This window comes from Pinus tabuliformis, chromosome 3_2, assembly GCF_031772625.1.
Source record: "Pinus tabuliformis cultivar Carrire ecotype Pingquan chromosome 3_2, CPIR1, whole genome shotgun sequence".
Classification (NCBI taxonomy): domain Eukaryota; kingdom Viridiplantae; phylum Streptophyta; class Pinopsida; order Pinales; family Pinaceae; genus Pinus; species Pinus tabuliformis.
The window spans coordinates 189,874,126-189,893,815 of record NC_142302.1 but is presented as its reverse complement, the minus strand read 5'-3'; the positions used below and the strand labels follow the sequence as shown (position 1 = coordinate 189,893,815).

Sequence of the window (19,690 nt, the reverse complement as noted above, 5' to 3'; positions counted from 1 at the left end):
CTTGGCCTGATGCCCTTCATCCACTGCATTGTTGCTTCCTATACTACTGCCCATGACTCTGCCACTGTCACTGTGACATCTATACTACAACTCCCTCTCAAAATGTTGCCTCATGTTGCCCATAGCACTACCACTGCTAACTGCTGCACTGCAACTCAGTTTCTGAGAAGTAAGCAACTAAAACTTCACCCAACACTGACATGTTGGTTAGTATGGATGCCTCGTGATGTTGAAGCTACCTCTACTGCTACTTTGTGCTGACCCTCTGCTGCTACTACATTGTTGCAAACTGCTTTGTGCCTCTCGCACTGCTACAACATCCACTGCGCTGCTTCAGACTTTGGCACTCTAGCTATGCCACTGTTGCTCCATCACACCTCGCTCCAACCGACACCCGTCATTTTGCTACTGTCGTTAAGGGCTCCCGTAGCCGTATGTGATCCAAGAGTTTGGGCACCTCAAGGATCCTGCCCCACATGTAGTCCTCTCGACTACAACTCCATGTCGCCCCACCTCTTCTCCAGAGGCGCATGAGCACTCATGGCACAATCGTCATCCTCACCTTCCTTGTCAGCTTTCGCTGGAGCAGCCTTTGAGTCAAAAGCCTCCCCCTTGCCCTTCTTCCAGGGGCACTAAGTGGCATAATGTCACAGTTCCCCACAATTGAAGCATCTGACCTTAGATATATCCTTCTTTCTCTTCTGACACCCTTGTTGTCCCAATGATGTGAGAGCTGCATCCTCCTCCTCCTCCTTCTTGACCCGGATTCCCTTGCCGCTACTCTCTGTCTTGGTCAACCTCCTGAGTCTTCTTGTCGAAGAGTTGCCCACGTCTCCTCCCAACTGAGGAGAGTCGCTCTACCCAAGATACTTTGGACAAAAGTCTCCAAGTCCTTGGTGACTGCATTCATGGCAGTCCTAACCATGAACTCAGGATCTGGTGTAGACCCCACGGAAGTCAATTGGTCGCGAATCCCTTACAACCTGAGAAGGAAGGGATTGATCTCCTCTCCCTTCTGCATCTGGTACTTTCTCAGCTGATTTTCTAATAGCATCTTCCGTTGGATGGAAGAGCCCTAGTACAAGGTGGTCAGCGCCTCCCACATCTCCCTTGTGTCCTTTTCAGCAATGTGTGGTACTACATGATCTTTGACCCTGTCTAGGATCATTCACTTGGCCTTAGCCTGGGCCTCCTCGTACTTCTTCATCGGATCAGCGTCGACCGGCATAACAACTACCTTCAAGGCATAGTCCTTGATGCAATGTTTGTCTAGGATTGCCAGGATCCTGGCCTTCCAGATGACAAAGTTGGATGCTCTATCCAATCTGTCCTGATCGCTCAACCCATTCACTGCCATCTCTGCTCCAAAAGAGGACTAGTTTTCTTCTCCCTCTCCTGTTGTCAATCTAGCAAGACTTGGATCTGGATTTCTTTGGAGTAAGAAACCCTCTAAGGAACAAGCTCCTCTAGACTCCCTCTGAGTCCTGATTTCCTTCACAAAAATCCTTCGGCCAAATGTCGAATCACTCCTCTCTAATCCTCCTTTGCTGTTGCAACTCGGATCTATATTTCTTTGGCTAGAAATCTGTCAAGGCAATGACTCCCTCTACCTCGACTCTGTCTCCACAAACATTGTTCTGCACCAACAGAAGCAACGTCCCGCCAACTCCTCAAATTGAATTTGCTCTGCTCCAACAACCCTGGTAACTGGCTGATTCGAACTTTTCAGGCTCTAGGCTGGCCCAGAGAGCTGACGCAATCACTGTGTGGGCTCCTCTTTGGCTCTGCGTCACCCTCTGCAGACTCGAAATGCTGACGCATGCACTGCGTGAGCCTCTGCGTCACTCCTGCAGCTACTCCTCTACCTCTGAAACAACGTTGTCACTCGAGACAACTACTTCTCTGCAGCAAATTCTCTGGATCTCTCAGCGAGTGTTTTTAGTCTCCTATGATCTGCAATGCTCTGATACCATGTGAAAAAATATGAATCTACACATCAGAAATCCTACTCCAATCATTGGTTTATCATCTCCTACTTGTTCTTTACATTAAACAAGTTATTTAATTATTTAAACAGTGATGAAAACACTATTGCAAACTACACATACATACCGATCATGAACTGAAATAAACTGAGACAATCACACAATGGACACCGTTATTTTTGGACAATCGTCCCCAGAAAAACCCAATTCAGGAAAACCGGTGCAGCATATAGAGGGTTTGTATTATTAAGCAGATTTATGAATACAACTAGGGTACCAAATCCGGCTCACCTAACAGAGAATAATCCTGGCTCCTAACATAGAATAATCCTGGCAAAAGTACTTCTATCCGGAGACAGATATTTCGGAAAATCCAGCGACTGAATGATCAAACCCCACAGATGACAATGTTGTTCCCAGTGCTGGGCAGCGATGGCTGCTCCAAGCTCTGCGTTGGAACTGCGTCACCTCCTCTAGGAGCTGCGTCACCCTCCTAGTGGGCCTTCGTTGCTCAGAAATCAATATGTTGAATTGTTGCTTTCTCTCCCTCACAAAAACCCCAGCGCTACCTCTAAATGACTGCGTCACCCTCTCTGGAGCTGCATTGTCTCTCCTGGTGCTGCTCTGCCTCTTTGCTATGTATCCTCGGACTTGGACTGAAGTCCCTCTGTCGTACTGCCCCTCTCACTGCAACTCAAATCACTAGCTCGATTTTCTCAGCAAACCACGCCCCAGAAAAATCAAACTCTTTGATTACTTGGTGTATCTCCAACTGACCCTCAAGCCTCCTCTTATACTTCTCTTATTGATGAATCAACAGTCGAGATTGAGTCCCTAATCAAAGGCTAAGATTAAAACAGACTTGATCCTTGTCACTTAGAAGTTCCTCACCCATAATTTTATTAATACCCATTAATATTTTTATTTTCCTAACTTTAGACTTAGGAACCCATTAAAAATATTAATTATTTTAATAACTCCTCATCCATGTGGAGTTTCTCCAAATGATTTCTGGGTCTTGGAGATCTCATGTGTTCTAGCCCATCCACAAAATTTCAGAGCTACAACACATCTGATGCTACCCAAAATCAACAACGTCGTCATTCACAAGTTGCACATTGTTACCGAGGAGCAGGAAAGAAGGGGTTAGGCCATTGTTGTGCCTGCCAGCATGCACAGCAAGGCCTCATGCAATGTGGAGTGGGTATCTGAGGCGTATAAAGTTAATATGTGCCTACCATAGTATATAAACAGGCCGAGTGTCGAGTTTCCTGAGGAGGGGAGACCGCTAGGGATGCTCACTGATTCATGACTCCGGGGATCTAGCGAGGAAATTTGAGTTGTTGTTGCAGATGTGTAAGGCATAGGAATTTCGCATAAACCCAGGAGTCAGTCAGCCTGGTCACTACATGCAGATCGTGGCTTTGATCCACAGACAAGTACCATAAACTAGAGCCAAGAAGCACACGCAGTGAGCATAGGGGTCACGTAAAAGGTTGATCATGAGCCTGTGCGGTCAAGGAGGAAGCAACAACAATTGGAAGGGAATTGCAGGGGTATGCTCGGCTGATATAATCACCTCCAGCCAGTAAACAAGTATAATATCAGTATTAGGCTCCATGCACAGGGTTGTGGGGAGACCAGACCTGCTGGCAGCTTCAAGTTCAACACTATATACAAGCTAATTTTCAGTCTATTATTTCAACAAAACTCAGCACTCTTATCCACATCTATATTATTGTTGTTTGCTCCTCTTGGCGTTGAAGTATTTGATGCATGTAAAAGTGTGAGAAAACCATCAAACAAATTAAACAAAAAAAATCCAAAAACTATCAGTCAAGAAGAAACCCATACCAAATTACTGTCAACAGTTGGCCAGGGACAATACAGATGCCCAAGCCCATATCACAGATTTTCATTGTTTATGCTGACAACATAAAGGAGAGAAGCCAGTAAAGGAGAGAGGAATGAATCCCTCGGCATAATAACAAGAATGTTGATCTACCCACTATTTATTGACTGGAGTGCTATCTATGAGAAGAATTGTGGAGAAGATTCGTTGTGCAAAGATTGTTGCCTGTTGTCTATTGAGCACAAGATTTGAAAGCTACTCATTGAGGGCGAATCGTGCAGACATAATCAGCAGCAATAGGTTCAAATGAATCTGCTTACTGGTTGATCAAGAGGATCAAGTCTGTGTAAGCCAGCATGGAGGAGTTGTTCTATAGCTGCTGATTATAGCATGATTTTAATTTGCTGTCAGAACTGTGTGTATCTGTTTTTAATAAGACCAACTTAAGCTGACCTCCAAGCAGATGGAGTTAATCTGCTTCATTTACATATGGTTTAACAGCCATCATAAAATAAACATATGGTTTAACGGCCATCATGAGAAAATGGTATGATATTTTAGGTACACGATTCTTGGAAGTCTGAGGTAAGGTCAAGCTAAATCAAGTCAATGCTATTTTCGAAAACTAAAATTGTCAAATGGAGTCGAAATCCAAGTGGGAAAGTGGAGATTTGACAAAAAATATTAAAGTTACTGAAAGTCATTGTAAGTGTTAAATTCAAAGTCAAGTTTCAAGGAGTCAAGTAAGAAGATGTTGATATGTAATAGAGTGCATGGTCGATGTTACCTAACACCCATGTTTAAATTTATGGTCAAGAGTCAAAGTTAATGAGAGCCAATTGATATGTCAAGTCATTGAATGAATGCCAAATATAAAGTGTCAAGTCCCTTCTCAAATGAATTAGTCACAGGATGCAGGAGGACCCCACACGCAGAAACTTAGGAACTATAGGCAGTTCGAATTATTTTTGGCGGTTAGAGGAATGTGGGGGCCACCATATGCATAATTCGAATTTGGCCAAGGAGGACATTGGAGGAAATTCGAGCTAGTGGAAGGAGAGGCCCACAAGAGGCTAAGGGGGCCCAAGGTGATAAAAGAGGATGGAGCTCTCATTTTCCAGCGTTTTGAATATTTGACAAACAAACTCACTCTTCTATGCTCTACTGCTTAGCAAGTCTACCGACTATTTAGCCATGAGTCTTCCGCAAGGAAGATTCAACCTCTACTTCGGGGGACTATCCGTGCCTACCCTAGGGAGGCCGTTCCATAGAGATTGCAGGAGTTTCTAGCAGTGATTCACAGCTCAGCCAGCCACGCAAAGGAAGGGACTGCGTGTTTTTTGGGCAGCCAGAAATACGCAGAGGTTGATTTAGCCAGCCAAGGGGCCACTAACTTGCTCGGAGTTTTCAGGAGCAAAGAAGATAGAGGATTGAGGGCATTTTATCAGTGTTTTGCAGCAGCCAGCCAGTACACGCAGCAGTATACATTTCTGGGCAGAGAGACTGCGCAGTGGCCTCTAGCAGCAAATTCATGGGGCTTTATTGTGCAATCATCAAGGCCAAGGACCATCCGAAAAGCAAGGGATCAGATAGTATAGGGGAAAGTAACATTTGAGGGGTGTTTCCAGGGGGCTTTGCGGGCTGTCTCCAGCAAATCGAATTTGGAAGCAGTCGCTGAAGAGCAGCTCCCAAGAGGCCAAATATTTAATGTCAAAATCAAAGAAATTCCCTTCTGAGTTTTCTGGGTTTTGTCCAAGGTGTCTAAGGCTGAAAGGGCATAATTTTCTAGGCGGTTTTTGGGCACTTTCCAGCAGGCCAAACTCAGCAGATCAGCAGATCAGCAGTTTACTAGGATAGTGCAGAGCATAGTAGAGCAGCCATCTTTCCAACTATTCTACCACCTGGGTTTGGTCCAGCTTGTCCCTGAGACAAGCCCAGGTGCACTACTCCATTTATATATTGTACTCATGCTCTCATATTTCATAATATATCGCTTAGCAGTTCCAGTATTACAGTGTCTCATGGGTATTTTCTAAATGTTTTTAATTTTCCATTGTTGCACTGTTTGTTTAATTGGATTATCACTTAAATTCATGTTTAGGAACATTACAGTGGTATCAGAGCCTAATTCTTGGCTCAGTTGTGGGATTGGGTTCCTATGAGAGGAGAAGACCGGGAGAACATCACTTATCGGAGGGAAAGGTACAGAAGCAGAGAAAGGGAGCTGGAAATTACACCAGACACGGAGGAAAGAGGGAAACAGAGGTCGGAGAGGAGGAAATGACAGAGCCCAAGAGCAGGGAGGAGATCGCTTTCAATAGCCTCTTGAGGGCTCTTAGTGACTTGGCCAAGGGGCAGAAAGAGATGCTGGAGGAGATCAAATCACAGAGCCGAGACAAAGCCACACCTAGAGGGTTTTGTGTGGAGAGACTTCTAGGGCTTCTCAGCCCTTCGATCATCCCTCACCAGCAATGCAGCGCCCTTTAGTGAGTGTGCCCACTAGGGCCACACTACCCTCCTTCGTGCCAATAGCACAGATCGAACTAGCAGGGGAGGAAGACACTCCCCAGAAGGGGGATTACTTCAAAGAGTGGCAGGCGATGGACGAAGATTTCAAAGAAGCCCTCTCCTTCAGAGATTATTGCAAGCTCAAGCAGAGTGAGGAACAAAGGGTACAGAGGACAGGGGACCCAAAATTATGAGCTGCAGAGAATCATAGGGAGGATGTACTTCCCTACATTTGATGGCACTGCCAAGTGCACAACCCGGGCTTGGGTTGAAAAGATGAACACAAACTTTCAGCTCAACCGGATGACAGAACAGGAGGCCATTAAGATGGCAGCACTTGCACTTGGAGGAGGAAGCCCATGACTGGTGGTTTCATGGCCTAACCACTTTTGGGCATGCCCAGATAGCTTCATATGAGGACTTCACCAGGAGGGTGGTGGAGTGGTTTGATCAAAGGGATCCGGAGGCATCCTTCAGGGAGCTAACACAACTGCGCCAAACAGGCAACCCAGAGCAATTTTTTTTTATTTTGTGTGTGTTAGTGATGGTCCCGAATCTGTCCGAGGCCAAGATAGTATACACCTTCATTGAGGGTTTGCTTGAGCCTCTTCATGGACTGGTGAAGTCACACAGACCCTCTACGCTGCAGGAGGCGGTGGTGTGCGCCAGAGATTTGCAAGGGGCCATCCCCAAGACCAGAGCACCATTTCCTGCACAGACCCCTTTCGCACAGAAAGGGCATGAGACTAGACCCCCACCACTGAGGACCACACAAGGGAGGGGGCAGCTAGATGAGGAGACACAGAAGGACCTCCGAAGGAGGAAGCTGTGCTTCACATGCAGAGAGCCCTGGGGCACCAGGCCATAGGTGCACAGCGCGTATAGCACATTACATTGAGGTATTTTCTGACAGTGACCGGGAGGACGAGGTGGAGCAGGATTGCGGTGGGACAGATGGAAAGAGTTTGGGGGACAGAGGGCCACCACCACCACCACCTCCACAAGGAAGGGCATTTCTTGCCTCATCAGGGGGAGTCCTTGCTTCTCTATGCGAGAATCCTAAGTTTTTGACACTCCGGATCAGAGGTACGGTGCAGGGATAGAGAATGTCGGTACTAGTGGACAGTGGGGCTACCCACAACTTCATAGATGTACAGTTGGTCCAGAGGAGGGGCCTCATGACGGCAAAGTTTGAGGGATTCTCCGCCCTAGTGCCAGGTTACCGTACCATCCAGTGTACCAGATACGTGCCCTCCTTGACAGTAGTTATGGGAAACTACTCAATGACGGACCATTTCGTTGTGGTCTATGTGTCGGACACCAATGTGGTGATGGGTGTCCAGTGGCTGTATTCCCTTGGGAGAGTTACGACTGATTGGAGGAAACCTGAGATGGAGTTCATGGGGCTAGACAGCAAACTGGTGGTTTTGAGAGGCATGCAATCTTATCCGCCTCAGATAGTTTCGGCCCATAGGATGGAGGCAGATCTTCGACATGGGGACATCGCATGGGCAGTCGAGTTGAGGATCTCAGAGGGTGGGGGTCAGGTACAGTCCCCACCAGTAGACATACAGGCTCTTCTAGACAGGTACGCAATGGTGTTCGGGGACATTCCACCAAGGCAACCACCAGATAGAGGGTTTGAGCACACCATTGAGCTAGAGTCGGGTATACATGCAATCATCACTACTCCTTAAAGGCACCCGAAAGCCTATAAGGACGAGATAGAGAAAGCTATTCAGGAGTAGCTTGCTTTGGGTCACATCCAGCCTAGTTCCAGTCCTTTTGCTTCTTCTGTAGTGCTAGTGAAGAAGGATGGGACCCTCAAGATGTGCATAGACTACAGAGCCCTTAACAAGAAGACCCTCAAGAATCGGTGCCCCATTCATCGCATTGATGAGCTGATGGATGAGCTTAGAGGAGCCAAGTACTTCTCTAAGATCAATCTGCGTTCGGGGTACCACCATATCATAGTTCGGGATCAAGACATCCCGAAGACAGCATTCTGGTGCCACTATGGGCACTTCGGGTTTCTGGTCATGACATTTGGGCTGACCAACGCTCCCGCCACATTTCAGTCTTGCATGAACCACATCTTTAGGGGGCAGCTGAGGAGGTTCGTGCTAGTGTTTTTTGACGATATTCTGATCTATAGTCGAACATGGGAGGAACACCTCCAACACTTAGAGGAGGTACTGCACATTCTAGAGGAGCAGCAGTTCTATGCCAAGCTCTCCAAATGCAAGTTTGGTTGACAAAGATGCTTTATCTTGGACATATCATTGTAGCAGATGGGGTGAAGGTGCATGAGGAGAAGATCAGGGCCATCCGGGATTGGCCAGTTCCCCGAGACGTGACTACGCTGAGAGGCTTCTTGGGCATTTGCACTTACTACAGGAAGTTTGTCAAAGGGTTCTTGCAGCTAGCAGCACCCTTGACCGACTTGACCAAGAAAGGGGCCTTCACATGGACTAAGGGAGCACAGGCCACTTTCGATCGCCTCAAGGAGGTGATGAGCAGTTGCCCTGTTTTGGCACTCCCAGATTTTTCCCAGCTATTCACGATGGAGTGTGATGCATCAAGGGTGGGAGTTGGGGCCGTTTTGTCACAGGGGGGGTACCCCATAGCATTCGAGAGTCGGAAGCTCCTACTGCACAAGCTGTCTCATATTCCATATATGACAAGGAGATGTTGGCCATCATGCATCCAATGGCCAAGTGTCACTAGTGCTTGGTGGGCAACCGATTTCGATTAAAGACTGATCACAACAGTCTTCGACATTTCATGGGGCAGCAGGGCCTCAATGGCAGGCAGCAGAGATGTGTCAGCAAGGTGCTGGCCTACGACTTTGATATTGAGTATGTGTGGGGCAAGCACAACATGGTGGCCAATGCTCTATCCAAGAGACCAGTTATCTCTTATGAGCATCTGCCAGGATTAGAAGGCTCAGTGGTTGGTTGAACACTCCAAGGACAAGAAGGCCTGCGAGGTGCTAGAGGGGACACACGCAGAGGAGCGTTACCATGTGATGGATGAGGTCATCTATTACAAGGGGCGCATTTACTTAGTACCCAACTTGCAGTTGAGGGAGAGGGTACTCCAGGCAGCTCACGATTCACCACTGTAAGAATACCAGGGGTTCCAGAAGACTTACATGGTTGTTTGGGAGAGGTTCACGTGGAAAGGCCTCAAGGAGGACGCTGCAGCACGTAAGGGAGTGTGAGGCCTGCCAGCGGAACAAGGGGGAGCTGACTCACCCTGCAGGGCTATTACAGCCACTTCCCATTCCAGAGGGGAAATGGGAAAGTATCTCGATGGATTTCATCACTGGGCTCCCCACAGTACAAGGGAAAGATTGCATATATGTGGTGGTCGACAGGCTGACCAAATTTGCCCATTTCTTTGCCATCCCCACTAGATTCACGGCTGCCCAGGTTGTCGAGTTGTTCTTCCGGGAGGTTTTCCGACTACATGGACTCCCCAAGAACATTGTTAGCGACAAAGACAGCAGATTTATGGGTGGTTTTTGGCAGGAGCTCTTCAGGTTGGTTGGGACAGAGCTTACTCCTAGCACCAGTTACCACCCTCAGACAGACGGCCAAACAGAGAGGGTCAACCAGTGGTTGGAGGGGTACCTGAGGAACTATGTGATGGGTCAGCAGAGGACGTGGATTCGGTGGTTGCACTTGGGCGAGTTCTGCTACAACACCACGCACCACATGTCTATTGGTATGACTCCTTTCCGTGCCCTTTATGGTTATGATGCTCTAACTTTTGCTGATATTATTTTCGGAGACAGTCGGGCCCCAAAGGCCAAACACTAGGTCCAAGAGAGCCAAGATATCCTCAAAGCTCTCAAGGATAATCTAGCGATAGCCCAGAATCAACAAAAACTGTATGCAGATCGGCACAGGATAGAGAGGCACTTTGAGGAGGGGGACCTAGTGTACCTCCGGTTGCAGCCTTACAAACAGTCCACGCTGAAACAAAAGGGGGCCAAGAAGCTACAGCCACGCTTCTATGGGCCCTACCAGGTGACCAAGTCGGTTAGGAAGGTGGCCTATGAGCTAGCACTGCCTCCAGGGAGCAGGATCCACAACGTGTTCCATGTCTCATGCCTGAAGAAGGTGTTGGGACAACAGGTGACTGCAGCAACTGATCTACCCCCATTGGATGATGAGGGCCATTTGGTGTTGGAACCAAAAGCCATATTGGAGAGCAAGGAGAGAAAACTGAGGAGCAGAACCATCGAGGAGTTCTTGGTACTCTAGAAGAACTTACTGGATGAGAATGCCACCTAGGAGGGTGAGCACATACTAGAGCACCCGGCTTTGAGGTTGCTTGAGGGCAAGCAACATTTGGTAGGAGAAGACTGTCATGTCCCTTCTCAAATGAATTAATCACAGGATGCAGTAACACAATTTTGGCAGCAATTTTGGTTTAGGTGGAGGAGCCCACACGCAGAAACTTAGGAACTATAGGCAATTCGAATTAATTTGGCAGTTAGTGGAATGTGGGGGCCACCACATGCATAATTCGAATTTGGCCAAGGAGGACGTTGGAGGGAATTCGAGCTAGTGGAAGGAGGGGCCCACAAGAGGCTAAGGGGGCCCAAGATGATAAAAGAGGATGGAGCTCTCATTTTCTAGCATTTTGAATATTTGACAAACAAACTCACTCTTCTATGCTCTGTTGCTTAGCGAATCTACCCGCTGTTTAGCCACGAGTCTTTCGCAGGAAGATTCAACCTCTACTTCGGGGGACTATCTGTGCCCGCCCTAGGGAGGTTGTTCCATAGAGATTGCAGGAGTTTCCAGCAGTGATTCACAACTCAGCCAGCCACACAAAGGAAGGGACTACGTGTTTTCTGGGCAGCCAAAAATACACAGAGGTTGATTCAGCGAGCCAAGGGGCCACTAACTTGCTGGGAGTTTTCGGGAGAAAAGATGATGGAGGACTAAGGGTATTTTATCAGTGTTTTGCAGCTAGCCAGCCACTACATGCAACAGTATATATTTCTGGGCAGGGGAGGTTGTGCGGTGGCCTCCAGCAACAAATTCGTGGGGCTTGATTGTGTAGCCATCAAGGCCAAGGACCATCCAGGAAGCAAGGGATCAAATAGTACAGGGGAAAGCAACATTTGAGGGGTGTTTCCAAGTGGATTTGCAGACTGTTTCCTACAAATCAAATTTGGCAGCAGTAGCCGAAGAGCAACTCCCAAGAGGCCAAAAATCCAAATTCAAAATCAAAGAAATTCCCTTCTGGGTTTTTCTGGGTTTTGTCCAAGGAGTCTAAAGGCTGAAAGGGCATAATTTTCTGGGCACTTTTTGGGCACTTTTCAGCAGGCTGAAGTCAGCAAATCAGTTGTTTACTAGGACAGCGCAGAGCATAGTAGAGCAGCAGCTGAGAAGCCATCTTTCCAGCCATTCTGCCACCTGGGTTTGGTCCAGCTTGTCCTTGAGACAAGCCCAGATGCACTACTCCATTTATATATTGTACTCATGCTCTCATATTTCATAATATATGGCTCAGCAGTTCCAGTATTACAGTGTCTCATGGGTGTTTGCTAAATGTTTTTCATTTTCCATTGTTGCAATTTTTACTTAATTGGATTATCACTTAAATTTCTGTTTAGGAACATTACATAAAGAGTATGGTTGAGTTATGTTTGGAGTCACGGTAAAGCCAAAGTTATGTTATGTAAAGTCATAGGGGTCTTGTTGGACCTTGATCAACTCCAACAAGAAACGTATCCCTGAAAAATATTGCAGGTGAAAGATAATAAAGACTCTGTGAATGAAGCAGAATGATGAAGATGCTAACAGAAGCGGAAGGCAGAAAAGAAATGCAAGTAGAAGACTTTGGTAGCAAGAAGAACCATTCAAGCTAGTAAAGCTTGAACAAAGAGGAGTAAAGAGCACCTAAAGCTCAGAATGAAGGTCCAAGGAGAATAAGGACTAATAGGAATACCAACAGGCCAGATTCAGAGAATACCTAGTTGAGGTGCTGTGTTAGCAAGGTGAAACAGACTTGCTACGGAGGAGAAGCACATTGCAGCCCACAGCGAAGGTGGGCACAGTGAAGCAAAGGAAGTGAACGGCTTCATAAAAGTCACTTGTCATAGAAAAGCGAAGGAAGAGTTGAAGGAAGAGAATAATAAATGTGAAGGAGAAGCTTGCAAATATTGCACTTAAAACAAGAGGTATCAAAAGAAGTCAGAGAAAGCAACCAACAACAAAGGTATTGATTACAGAGATGAAGAACACGCAAGAACGTTTGCAAACCATATAGACAACTCAGACAAGAGGGTTTGTAGTAGGTTACATAAGTAACGAAGAAGAACCACAAGAAGACATGGCAGTAAAAGAAGAGTAGGAAAGTGTAGAAGAAAGGAATGTAAAAGCAATAATGAAGGTAAGCTCTAGACTTCAATTATAAATTCCTATGTATGAAGGGAGCCTTTATGTAGAAGAACTGATTGATTGGATTGCTAGCATGGATACTTATTTCGAATATGAGGAGGTAGCAAATGATAAAAAGGTAAAATTTGTTGTTGCAAGATTGAAAAGACCCATTTCATTATGGTGGGATAGCATTCAGAATGAAATAAGGAGAGGTAAGCAAAAGATCACATCATGGGATAGAATGGTAGTTAAGTTGAAATCTAAATTCATGCCAAGGGACTACTACACACAATTGTTCAAGAGACTTCAGAATTTGAGACAGGAGGAATGAGAATGAAGGCTTGTACAGAGGAATTTTACAAGTTGACTATAAGAACAGGACACAAAGAAGAAGATGTAAATAAGGTATCAAGGTATATAAATGGTCTGAAATTCAACATTCAAGATGAGATTTTCTTTATTGTCTCCATGAACAGTGGAAGAGCTTACCAACTTGCACTTAAAGTAGAAGAAAATTTGTCCAAAAAACACACTCAATATCCAAGAGAAAGAATCAGTTATTTCGGAGAAAAGATGCAATGTGATGATAACAATTCAATTCAGCCTTATGAAGGAGGAGAGAAAGTCAAAGTCAAAGTCAAATTCCAAGGGACAATTATTCGTACAAAAGAAGGGCATCAGATTCAGAAGCTGAAAATTTTTAAATTTTAGGATAAGTGTTTTAGATGCAATGAATATGGTCATAGATCTTATGGATGTCCAAATTTCCTACATGAAGATCATATGAATCAAATTGTCTAAGCTAAAAATCAAGAAAGTGAAGAATCATCATTGCTAATGAAAAAGGCACTTCTCAAGCCAGGCAAGGAGATCAAAGAGAAAATATAGAGAATGGATGTATTCAGAATCACTTGCAATTCAAGTGGTAAGTGTTGCAAAATGATTATTGATGGTGGTAGTATAGGCAATTTAGTATCTCCTGAAATTTTTCAAAAACTGAGTTTCAAAAGCTTGTTCATCCTACACCTTATAAAGTGGCATGGTTACGCAAAGAACATCAGATTTTGGTAAATGAACAATGCAGAGTAGAGCTTAAGATAGGTCACTATCAAGATGAAGTGCTTTGTGATGTAATACCTATGGATTCTTGTCAAGTTTAATTGGGTAGACCATGGCAATTTGATAAGAAAGCAATTCATGACGGGAAAAAACATATACCTTTGAAAAGGATGGTGGAAAGCACACATTGCTATCATTGAAGGATGAAGGTGCAGCAGTAGAGATCAATATTCAAGGGAAAAGAAGATGAGACAGGATATACATTACTTGGTAAGCCAAAGATAGTTGTTGCAATCACTGAGGTAACTGATTTGCCTTTAGAAAATCATTTTTTTTATGAGCATAAGAATATGCTGACTAATGGATTGTCCAGTAAAACGTTGACAAGGACAGGCATAGATCATCTTGTGATATCTATTGCAAAATGAATTTTCAAAAAGAGGTTGTGATGGAAGGCAATAGAGAAGAAATTGTAACAGGTAAATAACAGGAGAATGAAGAGAAATAGGTTGTCTTGATAGACAACAAGAGGTATTTGTGTGAAAAACCTCAAACTGATGTTGGAAACAGTATGAGTAAAGATTGTTGTGGGCAAGTTATAGAAGAGAAAGTATTTGTGGATTTGATGAAGGAGGAGCAGAAACAAGTGATTTAGGTATAATTTCATGAATATGAAGTGCAAAATGAGATAGTGGATTGTACATATGTGGAGGAAAGGAAGGAAAGACAGAAGAATAAGAAGACAACTTTCTTTCAAGTTGTCCTGGCAGTTATCTACATGGAAGTCATTTTGATGGCTGAGGATGGGCTTCAAAATCCTAATGAACAAATTATTTTCTTTAACATGTTTGCTTCATGTGCTAGTGTAATCAAAAAAGACAAAAACAGATTGAAGATGAAAATTGAAGAAATGAATCATGCAAAGACTTCAGTTATACGAAAGAAATTGTTGTGTTTTTGTAATGATTAATTTCAAGAAGAAATAAAGTTTCTAGATGAAAAAGCTAAAGTACAATTGAGAAGCAAAGTAGATTTATATCTGACAAATAGACCTTAGGATCCAGGACTAAAATATTTGAAGAAATTATTCTATTTGTGGATGCATCTGAATTTATTTCAAACTTTCAAGTGAAGGAGACGAGAATGAAGACTTTATGATCAGGAGTACATGTAGAGTTTTTGTTCCCTAGGAGTCTGATGCAGGAGCATCGTTTCAATTTTTATCTCCCTGAGTGTAATAAGATCTCTAGCTCTCTAGAATAAGCTACATAGAAATGTGGTTTCTTTTATATATCATGTAATGTACCAAAGATATTAAACAAGCATCTGGTCGAAAGAGTTTACTTTTAGAGATAGTAGAAATATTCAAGTGAATAGGTTAGATATTTTCTAGGAATAGAGGATACGAACCATTCTCTCATAGTTCAAGCAATTCCTCATTATTTGTATCAATACAATTATTGTGGATTGGATGGGCACGCAGAAATAAAGGATACATAGTTGTAATTGTTTTTGAGTTTGGGTCAGCATCATCATATTAACATGGATCTTGAGTTAGAGAAATTAGATGTTAAAACTACATTTTGACATGGAGATTTGGATGAGGAAATATACATGGAACAACTAGAAGGATTTGTTCCACACTTGAAAAAGAAGATTAGTTTCCAAGCTCAAGAAATCGATGTATGGCCTGAAGCAATCTCCCAGGCAATGTTACAAGAAGTTTGATTCCTTCATGATGAACCAAAATTATACTAGAAGTGAGTATGACAATTATATTTACTTCAAAAGTTTGAATGGTATATTCATTATCTTGGTATTATGTTGATGATATGCTTGTTACAAGCAAAAGCATGGATGAGATCATTAGATTAAAGGCTCAATTGGATAGGACTTTTGATATGAAGGATCTAGGAGTAGCAAAACAAATCTTGAGTATATTGATATAAATACACCGAGACAAGAAAAATGGTAAGCTCAGTTATCACAACAAAATTATGTGGAGAAAATGCTCATGAAATTTGATATGAATAATGTGAAACCTATAAATATCCCTTTAGCTTCCCATTTTAAGCTTTCTTCATGTTTATATCCTAATAGTGAGGAAGAAAAGGATTATGTGTCTCATGTACTATATGATAATGTGATGGTATGTACTATACCACATTTTTCACGTATACAGGGTAATCCAAGAAGAGAGCATTGAAATGCAGTGAAATGGTGCTTCGGTATCTTAGAGGCACAAGTAATTATTGCATCACCTTTAACGATTGTAGTGATTTTGTCTGCATTTGTGTTGATTCAGATTTTGCAAGCGATTTGGACAAGAGGATATCTATTTCAGGATATGTCTTTACCCTTGCAAGAGGATCTATTAGTTGATGTCAAAGCTTCAAGAAATAGTTGCATTGTCCACTATTGAGGTAGAATATATCTTTTTTCTAATATGCATGCAAGGAGGTAATTTGGTTGAAGGGTCTTTTGGATGAGTTTAAAAGAACACAAGACATTGTGATTATATTCTATGATAGTCAAAGTGCTATCCATTTGGCTACCAATCCAACTTATCATAATAAGACAGAGCATATTGATATTGACTACCATTTTATAAGACAGATTATTGGTGGAAGTGGAGTAGATCTTTAAAAGGTCCACACTCAAGAAAATTGTGCAAATTACAAAACTAATACTGTTAGAGAAGTTGCAATGGTGTTTAGCTTCTCTTGGCTTACAAAAGAGGTGATAAATTGGCTTGGGTATGGTATTAGGTAAATTGTTGTCAAGGTGGAGATTGTTAAAATTCATGACAACAATTAAAAAAAATGTAAAATCTAAAATTTACTTCAAGCAAATATTTGGTAGTTAATATAATAGGTGGCATTCCTATAACAAATATAACAGTGGCAATTTAGATATATCTATGTAGCCCAATAGATTGAATTTGGTTGCAAACCTGATTGTAATATTCTTCTTGAGCAACAAAATACCATACATTATCCTGTGGATGTTTCCTTAACACACTATCATGGTTTTACCACATAAATTCAGTGTTGTGGGAGTGATTCATTTGTCATCTTGTATCATTGTTTGTCTGCAATTATATTTTATTCAGACTCTAAAATACCAACAAGCAATTTAATTCTTTGAAAACAAGGCTTGATATTGACTTATCGTTTGAAATATGCAACCACAGGATATATATATTCAACTCAACGATGGGAATTTTTCTATGCACATTTTAAGTTTTCTACAGCAACTAACTTCTGGTAAACTTTCCAAGAATCAGACTCCAAAATATGAGAAGTCCTTCAAATTCGCTAAGACAGCTGACATTAGTTGAATTATTTTCTTATGTAAGCATTTACCTGTTAAACACCTAAATTCCTCTCAACATTCAGTGATAAATCTTGGCATGCCCCCTCAAATACTCTCTAAGTTTTCAGGAAATAGTTCTATTTGCCTGTAAAATAGATGCTTCAAAGTTATAAGTAACTTCTTAAAGTATTTCACATATGCCAATCAAATACCAGCCTACTTAATGTTTGAGGCCCAAGCTTTCTACAAACCTGGAAAGAATAAAGGTCGATCTCTCTGAGGTCATGTTCAGGAATCATTTCCAATTTCCGAGAGTCCCAAATAATCTCAGCTGTTCGCTTGGATCTAGCTAGAGGACTGGAATAAACATGAAGGAAATTTTCAATGTCAATATTCCTTTCTTTTCTTAATACTGTGTCATCCTAAATGAGGTACAATTAGTATCAAAAAACAGCAAATGATGGCCAATTACAAATACAAGTCGTTATTCTCAATCTGCTGAATCCATGAAAATATAAATTCCGAAAAGAAGAAGCAATAGAAGAATAAGCTGGAGAAGCATAATTGTAAGTTCCTTGGTCAGATTTAAACGATGTGAAGGATTTGATTGCCCTTCAAACTCCATCTTTCACATTATAGAAAGGCTGTAAGCATTGCTTCAAAAAGGTGTCGTCTGTCAAAAGAGAGACTCTCTTTTTAGAAGTTGAGAATTTTATGAACTGTTTAACTACCTAGTTATTGCACTGCCATTGCCTTCACTATCAAGAAAGAAGCCGCTGCTTGGTATATTTGACACCACAACCTATTCAAGACTCAGGACTCCCTCCCTTAATCAGCTGTTCTATGATCTATCCAAAAACTCGGAGATTCCCTTAATCAACTGTTTCATGATCAATTAAAAGCCTTATAACCTAGAGATTAGCTGGTTAAGATTAGCCTTCGACCGTATCTAGAAAAGTTTTGCATTGAGTGAAACATCTTGGTGTTTTAGTAAATAAAGTGCATAGTATCAGACTAATCCAAAGGTTGGCTTTGGACAAATTCTAAATCTGTTTGTAAGGAACTACGGTTTGAGATTGAAGTGGTATGTATGATTTTGGACAATTTAATTTGTACAAAGGAATAGCTAGAAGTGTTTTAGATAAATGATCAGGCTTTATATATCAGCTTTTGTCTAGCATCAGATGCCTGGTTATTAGATTTTTATGACATATGTACTGGTCTTTTTCATTTTAATGAAAATTATCAGCGTTTTTATTTTGAAAAAAAAAAAAATAGGATTGTTTTATTTATTGTATTTACAAACAAAAAAAAGGAAGGACGGCAGTGACCTGTGAAAGCAAACATCAAATGTGTCTTTGAGAAGCATTTGTCTAGCATTCTGAGCCTCCATTTCTCCCTTGTGTGTGAGAAGTGAAAAATTCGAGCTACCTTGAATTCGTCCCTCCTCATTCCACGTGCTCTGTCCATGGCGAACGAGCACTACTCTCTTCGTTGCTGCTGCTCCCGCTTTTTCTTCTTCTTTTCCCTCGAATTCCACATTCAAAACCTTGTATGTTCCCCTAAATTCATATACATTTCTTCTTCTTGGATAAGACCCTGAGAGATGGCCTCCATTGGACTCCCTGCGAGGACGATGAGTTAAAGCAACTCCCCTATTGCTGTTGAAGGCGCTCACTCCATGTTCTTCTTCTACAGTGTTGTGAGTATTGAGCAACTGGCGTGGCGGGAATAATGATGCAAATACAATCAGAGAGCGGTCCAGCAATGCACTGCCTATGCCTGCCACCAACACCATATTTAGCGGAATTCAATAGAATTAAGGGTGTCCTGTATTGTCATTCACTCGCTCATAATACTATTGTGAATCCCATGTCCATTGTTCAACGCTACATTCTTATTGGGTGTGGTCGGGTTGGAATCAAACCTCCGCCGCTCACTTCTCCGTACTGTTAATTCCCACGCAAAGCAGAGTGATATACTCTCCACACATTTTGCTATTGAGAGTGGAATTCTGATGTGTCGGTATAATACTACTAATACGATATGATATTATTGGTAATACTAATAACATGATATTATTACTCGGTTGAACATGACACAATGCCTTGGTCTAACTAGCAGGAGGAATTGCACGGAAAGTTATGGAAATTCTGGTTATATTTAGAGAAAATTTGGTTAAGCATTTTTGTAAATCCAAGTTATAGTGGTTAAACTTCAAAATTTTAGGTGTCCTAGATGTTTTTGATGATGCTGAATCTATTTCCACCATCAAAAATACGATTCAAACACTGTCTCTACAATATTTTTTGAAAAAAAAATTACCCCGATTCCGGCCACTTTTAGCCGTTCGGGCAACTCCTCTGCCTCGTTAGATGACTCCTGACACAATGCCATTTGAAATTTCCACATTATTTTTTTAATGGGTTTATGGATTAGGGCTTCTTGCGAAAAATAGAGACATAATTTGCCTTATATAAACACATGAGTATGAAGGGTGCAAGACACCTTTGTTTGAAGGACACTTGAAGATAGCAGTGTGGAACAAGGTAGCATGGAATGGCAAA

At 42.6% G+C, this 19,690-nt stretch overlaps 1 protein-coding gene across 2 annotated transcripts in view; it reads right to left on the bottom strand.

Moving 5' to 3' along the window:
• The window catches only part of LOC149180412 (phosphoglycerate/bisphosphoglycerate mutase family protein), a 219,899-nt gene extending 200,794 nt beyond the window's left edge, over window positions 1-19,105 (bottom strand). Inside the window, exons 1-2 of one of the 2 annotated variants that reach the window (XM_089416120.1) lie at window positions 18,455-19,105; window positions 17,375-17,480 (exon numbers count right to left, since the gene is read on the bottom strand). In XM_089416120.1, the coding sequence (XP_089272246.1) occupies window positions 17,375-17,480; window positions 18,455-18,921 (573 nt within the window). In that variant the 5' untranslated portion in view covers window positions 18,922-19,105. The remainder of the gene's footprint in view (window positions 1-17,374; window positions 17,481-18,454) is intronic. The other variant, XM_089416119.1, reaches the window with a different exon arrangement.
• Window positions 19,106-19,690: the final 585 nt, after the last annotated feature.